At 32.6% G+C, this 12,425-nt stretch overlaps 1 protein-coding gene across 4 annotated transcripts in view; it reads right to left on the reverse strand.

The window, feature by feature from the left end:
• PCNX2 (pecanex 2) overlaps positions 1–12,425 on the reverse strand; it is a 370,349-nt gene that overhangs the window by 261,139 nt on the left and 96,785 nt on the right. For all 4 annotated transcript variants that reach the window (XM_074262410.1, XM_074262411.1, XM_074262409.1 and 1 more), the window contains exons 11-13: positions 11,942–12,095; positions 11,810–11,842; positions 3,986–4,157 (exon numbers count right to left, since the gene is read on the reverse strand). In XM_074262410.1, coding sequence (XP_074118511.1) covers positions 3,986–4,157; positions 11,810–11,842; positions 11,942–12,095 — 359 coding nt within the window. The remainder of the gene's footprint in view (positions 1–3,985; positions 4,158–11,809; positions 11,843–11,941; positions 12,096–12,425) is intronic.

Below are 12,425 nucleotides of genomic sequence, written 5' to 3' on the forward strand. Positions count from 1 at the left end.
TGAGGACATATAAAATGAATATGCACCAATAGCCAGTAATCCATGTGAAGCCAGGGATTTTTCCTTGGAGAACAATCCTAAACTTTTATAATCTGTATTAAGGTTTGGAATTTCAAATATCAAATTTTAATTATATTTTTCATGTTACTGTTAAGTTTTGATATTATTACAAACTTTTGCTGCCTAAATGTTGCTTCATTTGTTCAACTTTTTTTTAAATAGTGCAGATGATAGTAATAAGAGAAGATGTATTGAGAGAGGAACTAGCTATAAATTCAGTTTTATCTAAAGCAACTTTTCTCAATAACAGCATCAAAAGTTTTTAAAAAATCAAGAGTGAGAAGGTACCTTTGAAGTAATCTAATAGAATTTCTCACTTGTCAGACAAGGAAGCAAACATCAAAAAAAGTGTAAAACTTGGATTATAGGATTTCAATCCTGAAAAGAAGAAACTTTACCCAGGTTACACAGTTAAATAGCAAAACTAAGACTTGTACATATGCCTCCTGACTACAAAGCTAATACTCTTTTCTGTCACATTTAGCCAAAGGTCAGTTATTTTATTTATCATTATTTATTTTTTATATATTTATTATAATGTGTCAATATAAGTATTAAATAATAAATTCATAATTTTTGTTAATTATTAATTATTGTATAGAAATATCCAAAGAAATAATATTATCAATGGTAATTCTAATCTAAAAGGGTACCCATACTAGTTTACAAAAAATAAAGTATGTATAGAATATGAATATAATGTAATATTACCAGTCTATAAAAAATTATGAGCAGGCTGATTTCAGAAAAGCCTGGAAAGACATGAACTGATGCTAAGTGAAGTGAACAGAACCAGGAGAACATTGTACACAGCAACCATAAGACTATGTGATGATTAACTATGACAGACTTGGCTCTTTTCAAACAATGAAGTGATTCAAAACAATTCCAATAGACTTGTGATGGAAAAAGCCATAGACATCCAGAGAAAGGATTATAGAGATGGAATATGGACCACGAGATAGTATTTTCATTTTGTTGTTGTTTGTTTGTTCGTTTGCTTGGGGTTTTTTCTTTATCATTTTTCCCTTTTGATTTGATTTTTCTTGTGTAGCGTGATATGTGTAGAAATAAGTTTAAAAGAATTGCACATTTGTAAGCTAAACTGGATTACATGCTGTCTGGAGGAGAAGGCAGGAAAAAGGAGGGAGAAAAATTTGGAACACAAGTTTTTGCAAGGGTGGATGTTATAAATTATCTTTGCATATATTTTTGAAAAACTAAAAAACTTGTTATTTTAAAAATTAAACTAGAATTTAGCACAATAATAACAATATGAATTCTTGGTTCCATGAAAAGAAGACCAATATGGTCTTCTTTGGATGAGTGAAGATGGACACATTTTCCTTTTCTAATATAGGCCAGGCTCTAGAAAATTAAAGTCAAACAACATTTTATCATTCAACAAAAATATATTAAGCACCTATCATATGCAAAGCACAATAGGGACTACAGTGCTAGATACAACAAAGTTTCTTCTCTCATGGTAATTTACAAAGTAGCAGGGAAGGTAATACATGGATACAAAAAATTAAAATTGAAAGTGGTTTGTTCAGGGACTGTGCCAGCATCTAGGACACTGCTACAGTCAGAATATAACATAATAATGTCATTCCTAAGTTTCTTTGTTCTAATGCTTCTTTTTTCTTGTGTTTCTTATGTCCCTATTCAGGCACCATATGTTGTGATACAGGAGCCACCTGCCAGTGGCTACTGGAGGTCTTAGACCTGTAGAATGTATCTCTTCATGTGAAAGGATGATGATACAAGAAGACTGACCACGCTTCTCTTCCTTCTTGCCTCCAATTTATTTCATTCCCAATCCACAGACAAACCTTGTGTCAGTAAAGGCTGCTTTGCAATTCCAAGGTTATGACTCACAGTGGTGGAAACTCTTGGAGAATTGACCTGCCCTTTCACCTAGGTGTGGTCCTTAACACCCCTCTATATTTCCGCTCATTGCTTTGGGCCATATAAGGAAAAGGTTCTGTCTACCATGAATTGTTCAAGGTCAAGTATTAGGTCACTCACAAGACTTGGTTGCATACCCTGGTAATACAGTATCCCTTAAAAACAGGAATAAGATTTGAATTCTATGAAAAGGCTTTCTTACATAAGAAATGGCATTGAGTGACCACCTAGATTTAGGCAAGCCACTCTTGGTTTTGTTTTGGACAACAGACATTTGTTAAGTGTTTACTATTAGCAGACATACTGAATTGGTATAAAATTATTGAATGAATTCAATATTAGTATCAAATAGTTCCTTCAGAACTGCTCCATTAAGACTTTGTCATTTCAGCCTTGTTTTGGGATCCAGAGGCTGTTAATTATGTTAGGTGTTAATTATGGTTAACCACCAAGCCTCTCCCTGTTGCCAGAGTAACTAACAGCATCATCATCTGCTTTTCAAAATTTTACTTTGCTTTACTTCTGAACCCACAACTTCTCTAAACTTTAAACTTTTATGGTGAGAATGAATGTGGGGAAGATGTGTTAATAATCTCTGATTAAGAGAGTTCATCTGCTATCTGGAGAAAGGAAGAAGGTGTAGGAATAAAGGATAGTAATAATGCACTTCACCAGCATTTCAAATAATAAGGCTGGAGAAAGCAGTATGATCAGAAGCCATTAGTATACCATGTCTTCCCTCCTCTTACTACCTCTCAAGTCCTATGTCTCTCTAGAGTTTGAACTACCATGGTCAATTCAGGAAATCTACTTCCATGCCTGCTCTTTTGTCCTTTTTCAACATCTTATTTAAAGAGATACAGAGAGATGACCCATGAGGAGTGCTTCAGTAATAACTGTAAGCCACAGTGGCTTCCTTTTGCCTTAGCCCTGAATTTTCAATTTCAGCAAGTGGTATTTTTTGTGGCATCTCTTGCCCATGAGCATCTAGGTCAATATTCAAGACTGACTGATGGGAAATTCCTCTTCAAATTTCAAGCTTTAATTTTAGTTTTTACCAACCACTCTCATAGTAATGAAACCTTAGTGATAAGGTGTAGAAGTTTAGTGTGACCAGCCATTTGTAAGCTAGAGACCACTGCAAATAATGAGAGATATAGAAGGTAGACATGTTAATAAACAAACATTTAACTACAAGAATTTTAAAAGGCAGCTACATGACATATAAGAAAAGGATTGAGTTCAAATTCCTTTTCATTCTTTTGACATTTCTCATTCATTTGGAAGAACAAAAAGTCAAGAATATCAAGGGGAATAATTTTTTAAAATATAAAGGAAGGAAGTTTAGCAATACCAGATCTTAAACTATAAGATTGGTGCAGATAGGTGGTGCAGTAGATAGAGCACCAGCCTGAAGTCAGGAGGAACTGAGTTAAAATCTGACCTCAGACACTTAACACATCTTAGCTGTGTGATCTTGGGCAAGTCACTTAATCCCCATTGCCTCAGCAATATATACATATATACATACATACATATATACATAATCTTGTATTTGAGGAATGTAAATATTTAAGATTTTGGGATAAGAATTTATTATTTGTTTTAAAATTGTTGGGAAAACTAGGAAGACATGGCAGAATGGCAGAAATCATGCATAGATCAATATTTCACACCAATTATTAAGGTCAGATTAGTTACATGACTTAGATGTCATGTAGAGAGAGAGAGAGATTACAAGAAAATTAGAACATGGATGATATTACATATATTTACAGATAGGTGAATAATTTATGAATAAAGAAGAGATAGAGAGCAAAGTTAGGTATAAAATGTATAATTTTGATTTCATTAATTTAAATAGTTATTGTACAAGTAACAGAAATATAACCAAGTTCAGAAAAAAGCAGAAAATTGGTGGAAATTTTGGAGACAGTTTCTCATAATATTTCTTCAATCAAAAGTTTCAGAGTAAGTCTGTTCTCTAAATTGCCAAAAGCCAAAAACAACTTACCTATTAAGTGATCTCTGGCTGATTGGAGAGAACCTGATGAGAAGAACCTCAGGCCATACACAGTATAACTGGGAGAATGCTTGGTCTTAGCAGCAAAGTCAAGAAGCAAAATAAGTCCACAGAGAACACAAAAGTAGATGGGTCTACTGTATGTAATTATTTGGTTGTGTCCCTAGAAAACAAACACAAAACTTCTGAAGACAAAATACAATATCCATTGTGTTAACATAACAAAATCTAGAGAATGGGTGAACAAGTTAGAAAATACATAAAGTAAATTGTAGGAAACATTCCCAAACATAATGGAATACACTGGCCATGCTGTTTAATCGGGGACTCAATAATAATATCAAGCTTCTCTTTATCAAGCCCATGGTAATCAATCCTGAAAATTTAATTACCTTTTGTGGAGAAAAATTAGCTTTAACATCACTTTCCCCTTTAAGCGGTCATCCTAAATGCAAAACTAATTCAAGCCATAATTTGCTCTATGTTTTCAGTTTGGTTCCACCTTTAATAAGATATGAAATTATAAAGTTGTAGATTTCAAATATCTGGCATTTCATGAAGATAGGCACTATTGTAGATGAAACATCTGAATAAAGTGAGCATGATTTATTGCAGCAATGACAACCAACTATTTCTCAAGTACTTTTTTTTTGAGAAATGCCAAGTGCTAGTTAGACGTCAGTTCCTAAACCTTCACAACAAACCTTCCTTATTTGGAAAGGAGAAACAATTAGTCACATTACTCTTAAATAAATAGAAAAATCAAGACCCAAATGTGAAATTAATTTTCTAAGGACACTGAACAAGTTGATGGCAGAACTAAGAAAAGAATATGTTTCCCCAGCCAGTGAATTAAAGGCTTGGTTTAAGGAGAATTTCTAAAGGGACTGATAGTTAAAGGAAATACACTTTTCTGGCAGTATACTAAAGGACAAATAGGTTATATGATATTCCTGGATGATTTGAATATGATTAATCATGAAGATAGCAATATGACTTTAGATCTCATCTTTTTATAGCCTCGGCTTTTGCTTTTTTACATTTAGATAATGTAATTTAAATGGCTACTCTTTCAAAAATGAAAATAATTTTATTTTGAGAGTAACTTTTAATATAAGGAAAAAGTACATTGTCAATAGTAGTTAGATATTTGAAGATGTATTTGCCTCAATACTTGCCTGAAACTTACTAATACACTCTAAAATTTTATTTTTGGTTCAACCAAGTCCATATTATTGGGTATGAATATATTTCCTTTGTATCTCAAAATCATGACAGTGAAATACTACTTAATATAAATACATTTTAATCTAAATATAAAAATGTTTCTTAGTATATACAAATATATTTATACTTTTGGCAAGAAAAATTATCAAGTATTTTCTTCCATCAATGTTATTTAGGAAATGCAATTTAAATGTCCATCATGCGAGAGGGGAAAATCTTGTTCTGAGGGTTTTTTAATATGAAAAATACAGTGTCCTTAGAAGGTTGTAAAATTTTGGCATTGGGCCAGGCTGAGGCTTCTGCTGTATTAGCACTAATCTGAAATTTCTTTTTAAAAATCCAATCAGATCAAAGATTATTAAGCATAAGGATGCATTTCAAATTTATGAAATAAAAATTCAAGATTTAATTATCTAACATAGTACCTCATTATCCTGTTCATTTTTAATTTCATTCTCCCATATTGAGTTGTATCCCTAAACCATCCTAAATTAATTTCTAATACATGGGCATTATAAAAGGCACTTTTATTTTCTCCAATCCTCAAGAACACAAACTAATAAAGTTTCTTGGTTGTCTTGTTGCATTTTTCATACATGTATGAATCACAAAAACCTTAGGGTTTATTTTTCATTTTTCAATAGAATTTCATGAATTTCCATGGAACAAGAGACCTATCAGGATATCTCAAAATGTATTGTAATGTCTATGCTTTTAAAACTTCTTTCATATCTATCTTTGTTCAACAACATGCATGGAACACAAATTTTCATCCTAATGTATCAAACAGAGTAGATCTTTCTTGGAAAACTTCTGAGAGGTCATGGACAACAGTAACACAGAATGGGCTAGCATGAATAGATTGCAATCTGTATCATTGGAGGAAACTCCCTAATCAATGAGATATAGATCCATTTCTATATTTAAATGCTTAAGCACTCCAATTTTCCAACATACCACCCTACATATTGGTTTTTAAAATCTACATCTTGTTCAGAATGCAGCAAAAATATGAGAAAGTTTTACCAATAGCTACTCCCTTACACAGCTATGATGAATAGTATGGTATGTGCATAACAAATTTTAGAACAAGTTGATAAATTATTCTATTGTCTGTGGACTTCCTACAAATTGAGTGAGCTGATGGAAAACTTTATGCTTTATTTTCAAGACTGAAATTTAAAAAAAAAAACAATTTCTGACTGGATATTTTCAAAGTTAAGGTGGTTAGCTTTCTCAATAACTTTCATGGTTTAGATTGAGGGTGAGTGAGTTATACGTATGACCACAGTGCAGCATATTGCAAAAACTTTAATAACTTTCTTCTTTCTCTAGCCCCCTTTCCTTAGGACTGAAACCAATACAAAGCTTTGCCAAGAAGATTCTTGGCAGGAAGGAAGGCCCATGAATTCAAAAAGCCTGCAGCATATCAGAAACACAATCTCCTTTCCATCACCATGTTTGCCTTGTTACCAACACTCAATTGCTGGCGTGGGACTATGCTCAGATTATAGGACATTTTAACCTATGGCCAATGTTATTTGTGACTTGTGATTTTCCTCTAGATCATGTTTTTTTTACTTTCTATACTTTATCCTGGTCTATTTAAGTATTTAGCTTTTTGTGTCTGTTTGAAGAATCACTTTTATTATTCGTTTGCTCTATTCGTGAACCTTGATTTCCCCTGAGTGGTAAGGTACAGAGAGGAAAGAGATGGAATGGGAATAAAAGAGACCTAAAACTTCATTGGTATAAGGAAATCCCACATCTAAGAGAGGAAATTAACATGGGTTATCAATGTTTTGTTTTTTTTTAAACTATATTCAAGAATAACCCCTGTTCTGTAAATTCCAAAAAGCACTACATTATGAATACACAAGTGTGCTCCAGATCATTGCAGAGAAAACACGAGCAGAGCAAATGAGATATGAACATTTTGTATTACTTAAGAATCAGTTGCATGAGAAAGTAGTAGACATCTTCAGATTATTGACTTTCACTATCATCATGGAGACTCTCTAGTTTAGAAATCTCTCTTATTTGTAAGATACTTTAAACTGTCAAAAGCACTTTCCTTACAATTCCTTACATACAAAATCTAAATTATATTTTGATTGTACAGGTGAGCTAAAGAAGGAAAGCTATTTGTATCAAAGTTACAAAACTAATTATTGGAAGAGCTGTGATCAATACCAATCAGGAGAACATTTGGAAGAAGATATCTATGAGCAAGTAGGTGTAAAACCACATCTTTTGAGCATTAGTTGAAGACAATACAATGGAAAAAGGGTTGTTTTCATAAATCCTTAGCTTAGTTAGGTAGCATAATGGATGCTAGAATTGGAATCAGGAAGATCTGAGTTTAAATCCAGCTTCAGACACTTATTGGCTATTTGAGATGGAGTAAATCATTTAATCACTCTCAGCCTCCTCATCTGTAAAATGGGGATAATACTAACACTAATTCTCAGAGTTATTGTGAAAATACAATAACAATGTTTAAAAGTGCTTTGCAAACCTTAATGCAGTACATAAATGATAGCTACTATTATTACTGTTACTCATGTGACCTTAACTCTAAAATAAGGAGCCTCAAACTAGGCCAACTCTAAAGCCTTCCAGCTCTGAATCTGTGACTTTATTTAATAACACTTTTAAAGAAAATATATGTTTCAGCTGAAACAACCAAAAGATTTCTAAAGGGAGATCACTGAGCTCCTTATTCCTAGATTGAAGAAATCCATTGTGTCACACTTCAAAGCAGGGGTCCTGATGATTCATAGCCCTTCAGACAATTGTGCCTGTTTTTCTGGATTGATCCTAAGAGAGATAATCTTCTAGTTATTAGATTTAGGGAAAGGTATATTTGGGGCTATTATGTGTGATCTAAGTGTAAACATTCAAAATAACTTTCAAGATAATTTTTGTTATAATTATATAGAAAATGACAAAGCTAGAAGCAATTTATATTTTACCTGATTCACATTTACTAAATTTCTCCACTAGATGCTAGATGTTGCAAGCTAAGTAGAACCTACAAAAGATGACCTCTACCCTCTAGAAATGTATAATATAGACAAACAAGACAGGATGATAAGGTTTTTTTGAAATATGCAGAAGGGAGCTCACAATTTTGCTTCTTTCTGGTTTATTATTAGTTGCCCATGTGTATTAGTTCAATTGCTCATTGATTAGAAAATCTAGTATAAAATTATTTATTTATGATTAAGGCTGTAATAGAACTGTTCATACTGGCTATTAGCATTGAATCATGCTTGGGTTTATATGTTAAAATTCAGTGTTCCTTTTTTATGACAAAGAATTGAAAATTGAGGGGATACCTATTAATTGAAGACTGGCTTGCCACCTATGATTTTAATGGAATACTATTTTGTTATGAAAAATGATGAGCAGCATGCTTTCAGAAAATCCTGGGAAAACTTACATGAACTAAGGCAAAGAAAAAGTGAACAGAACCAGGAAAACATCCTACAAAGTAACAGCAATACTGCATGATGATCAATTATGACTGATTTAGCTATATATAGCAATACAAAATCCAAGATAATTTTCAAAGACCTCTGTCAAAAAATGCTATCTACTTCCAGAGAAAAAAATTGATGAAATCTGAATGCATATTACAGAATGTTGTTTTTAAAGTTTATTTTTCTTGGGATTTTTACTACAAAGTAAAATATTTATCAAATTGCAATGAAGGAGGAAGCAATTTGGGACCTAATGAAAAACAAAGATTAAAAAAATTTATATGTAGTTGAAAATATAAACTATCAAAATTAAACAACAATAAAAACTGATGTCTTAAAGGCCTGATTATTTACAAGCCTGAAATTTTTTCAGTTCTTATTTCCTTTTGTTTTGTACTAAGCCTATTAGCATGTTTCTAATTGATTCTAAGTTTAATGCTAAACAGTCTGGAATATAATGAATAGTTCACCAGAATTTCATTTTTATTTTTCTTTTGTTTTTAAGATTTTGTTCATCTATTGCCCACTAGCCTCCTAAAAAGAAGTGTGGGGGAAAAATCAATCACCCCAAAGAAAATAAAGGCTGATCTCAGTTGGTTTGCATTCAACTAAGCAGTGTTAGAAAAAAGAAAAAAGCCAAACTAGGTTCATTTTATGTGTTATATGAGAGAAGAGGGACAAGTATAGTACAGTGAATGGAATAAAGCCAGGAAGGATGGAGTTTAAATTCTTTTTAGCCTGACAATAGCAAATTGAACTCAATGACTTTTAAGGTCTATTTTAGCTCTACATCTGTCATCTTTTAATTTTTTTTTTTTATTTTTTGCTAAGGTAATTGGGGTTAAGTGACTTGCCCAGGGTCACACAGCTGGGAAGTGTTAAGTGTCTGAGGTCACATTTGAACTCAAGTCCTCCTGACTTCAGAGCTGATGCTCTATTCACTGTGCCACCTAGCTTTCCCCATCTGTTATCTTTTAATTAAAAAGACCATGGTTTAGTTTCAACACCTCCTCTAATTTAATTTGAATTGTCTGAATACTCCCTGATTTGCTTTCCTCTCCTCTAAAATGGAGACAGTAAATTATGCTTTCCAATGTTTGCCCGATAGTTTATTGAGATTTGACCAGTTTACCTTTATAATGTTCTCACTTCCTCATATTATAAAAAAGGAAATACCTTTCATGGAACTATCATTTCCTGGAAAGAAGTAATAAATAACTAGCAACTCAGATCAGTAATTAATCAATCTACTGAGATCTAAGCACAAAGTCAATTAATTACTGGCTGAAAAGTATGTCATGTTAAATATGCAACATGACATATCACAAAGGGCTTAATTTCTTTCCTTCTGTGCATCAACTCATACAAAAAGGGCAAACATAACCTAAATGATTTAAGGCTGGATATAATTATTTCTATTTCATGATATTACAGGAGTAGTGACAAAAGGAGGTATACTACAAACCTCTCAAGCAAAGTTGGGTATACTAATTATTCATTTACACCAATATGTTCTTTGATATAATAAACCATTGTTCTTTGAATCAATATACTGAGTGTATTCCCCCCACATCTTTTTTTCAGAGATGGGTGAACATAGATATGATGCAGTATAAGTAATAATGGGCTTGGCTGGTGAGTCAATTTTGTTGAACCATTTTTTTCTTTTCCTTATAATTTTTTTTTTGTAATAAAGGATGATTCTCAAGGTGGAGAATGGGAAAGATATATTGGGAAATTAAGGACATATTTTAAAAGGATATAAATAACTTTAAAAGATTAAAAATAATTTTAAGAAAAAAGTAGTGCATTCAGGAAATGTGTATTTGTTACTAAAACAGAATTTCATATATTAAACTTCTTCCCAAGTCATCCCTAGAGGTGACACTAACTCCTGTGTGATCTTTCAAGAAATGAGAACTCATTGAGGCAGAATAATGGGTAATTTGGGACTTACAGTAGGCTTGAGTGATGAATTTCAGAAATGCATATCTCTACCCAGTTCTACCTCACCCAGATTTCTGGTGATAATCACAACAATCCATTCTTAAGACCCTAATTATGCTGCTTCTGCTTGTCTTGACATTCAGTCTCTAGGATAAAAGGAGTTGTATTATATGTAAACCAATTATAGAGAGCAGATGAATTTAACAAGAAGGAAACATATGTCATGTGATCATCCAATCATACGCTTTCCTTAATTACAATGAGAGAAACATTAGTTATAGCAGATTTAAAATCAATTCCAAATCCTAGTGATGAATTTTAAAACCAAAATAGAGAGTGGCTCATACTTTAATTTAGGATGGTTATTCCATGGACTCATGGAAATGCAAGATAACAAAAGAGGGGAGGAGGGAGATTGTTTAAATAGTAGAGGTTTTGAACAGCCCATTTGCCTTACTCAAAGGCATTTGGACAGTAGGCTACTGGGTTGGGAATATGACAAGCTATATTCCATAGCATATACTAGAAGATTTCTCATGAAAACAAAAGATTACATAATTAAAAGAAAAAAAAATTTAGCTTAAACTAGCATGCAGTTGAGTTCCATGCAATTGAGCTTAGATAATTCCATTATCATCCATTACAATGGGTACAGTAATAATTACCTCATAAGATTATTATGAAGATTAAATGAGACACTTGAAATTGCTATGAAAAGTATAACATTCAGGTCATTCATTGTTAGTATTATTGATTAATCATAACAAATATTATACAACCATATTGTTATATATTTGGTATAGTAATTTATAGTACTTAGCATACAGTGTCTGGCACCAACTGAATCATAGCCCCATTTCACTTGGGCAAGCAGGAAAATATAGGAAGATCTTGGGGCAGTTAAATATAAATGGGGAAGAATCAAGTTTCACCCATCCATCCATCCATTTTCCAAACAAAGCTTTGTATATAGTAGATTCATCAAATATTTGTTGAATGACTAGAAGAGACTGAGCATATCCCAGAGGGCCCCCTTTTATTTGACATCATCAGTGCCTTTTGACATAATCACATTCTACAAGGTGAATATTTTTTTTATTTTTTTTCTCAGAACAAATGAAGAAGACAAATTACTTGCCTGTGTTTTGACACTTACATGTATTGGTGAGGCAGGGTCAGGCTGAACACTCTAAAACACAAATCAGAAGTGTCAGTGAGATCATTTGATGTTTTAAATTACATACATGTACAAATACATTGGTTTGATAAGAAATGGCTTAGGTCTTACCTTTAAAAGGGAATACTGGCAACTGGCCATAACAAGGCAGAAGAGCAGGAGCCATATGTCTTTGCAGAAACCTTGGTTCAATGTCAGAAATCCAAGCAGAGACACCAGGATGATGAGCAAAACAGCAAATACATTTTCCTTAATGTCCTCAGTTCTATGGAAAGAGAAAATAAGGGGAAATGATAAACCTCTCTCTCTCTTAAATAGAGGAAAACTCTATGCTTCTGAAGAAACCAATTATCAAATTTTTAAATTCTTTAAATAAAATTTTAAGCTCTATAAAGGAAGGAAATAAGCTGTGATCCATTAGGTTCCAGTCACTGTATCTAAGCATTTTACAGTTGTTATCTTATTTGATCTGAGCTCACAATAACCTAAGGGGTGGGTGTTATTATCATTTCCATTTAACTGAGAAATTGAGACTGACAGAGCAAAGGGAATTGGCTGGAGTCACAGAACAAAATAAATGTTTGCATCTAGTTTT

The sequence above is a fragment of the Sminthopsis crassicaudata genome, chromosome 4 (genome assembly GCF_048593235.1).
Source record: "Sminthopsis crassicaudata isolate SCR6 chromosome 4, ASM4859323v1, whole genome shotgun sequence".
NCBI lineage: Eukaryota > Metazoa > Chordata > Mammalia > Dasyuromorphia > Dasyuridae > Sminthopsis > Sminthopsis crassicaudata.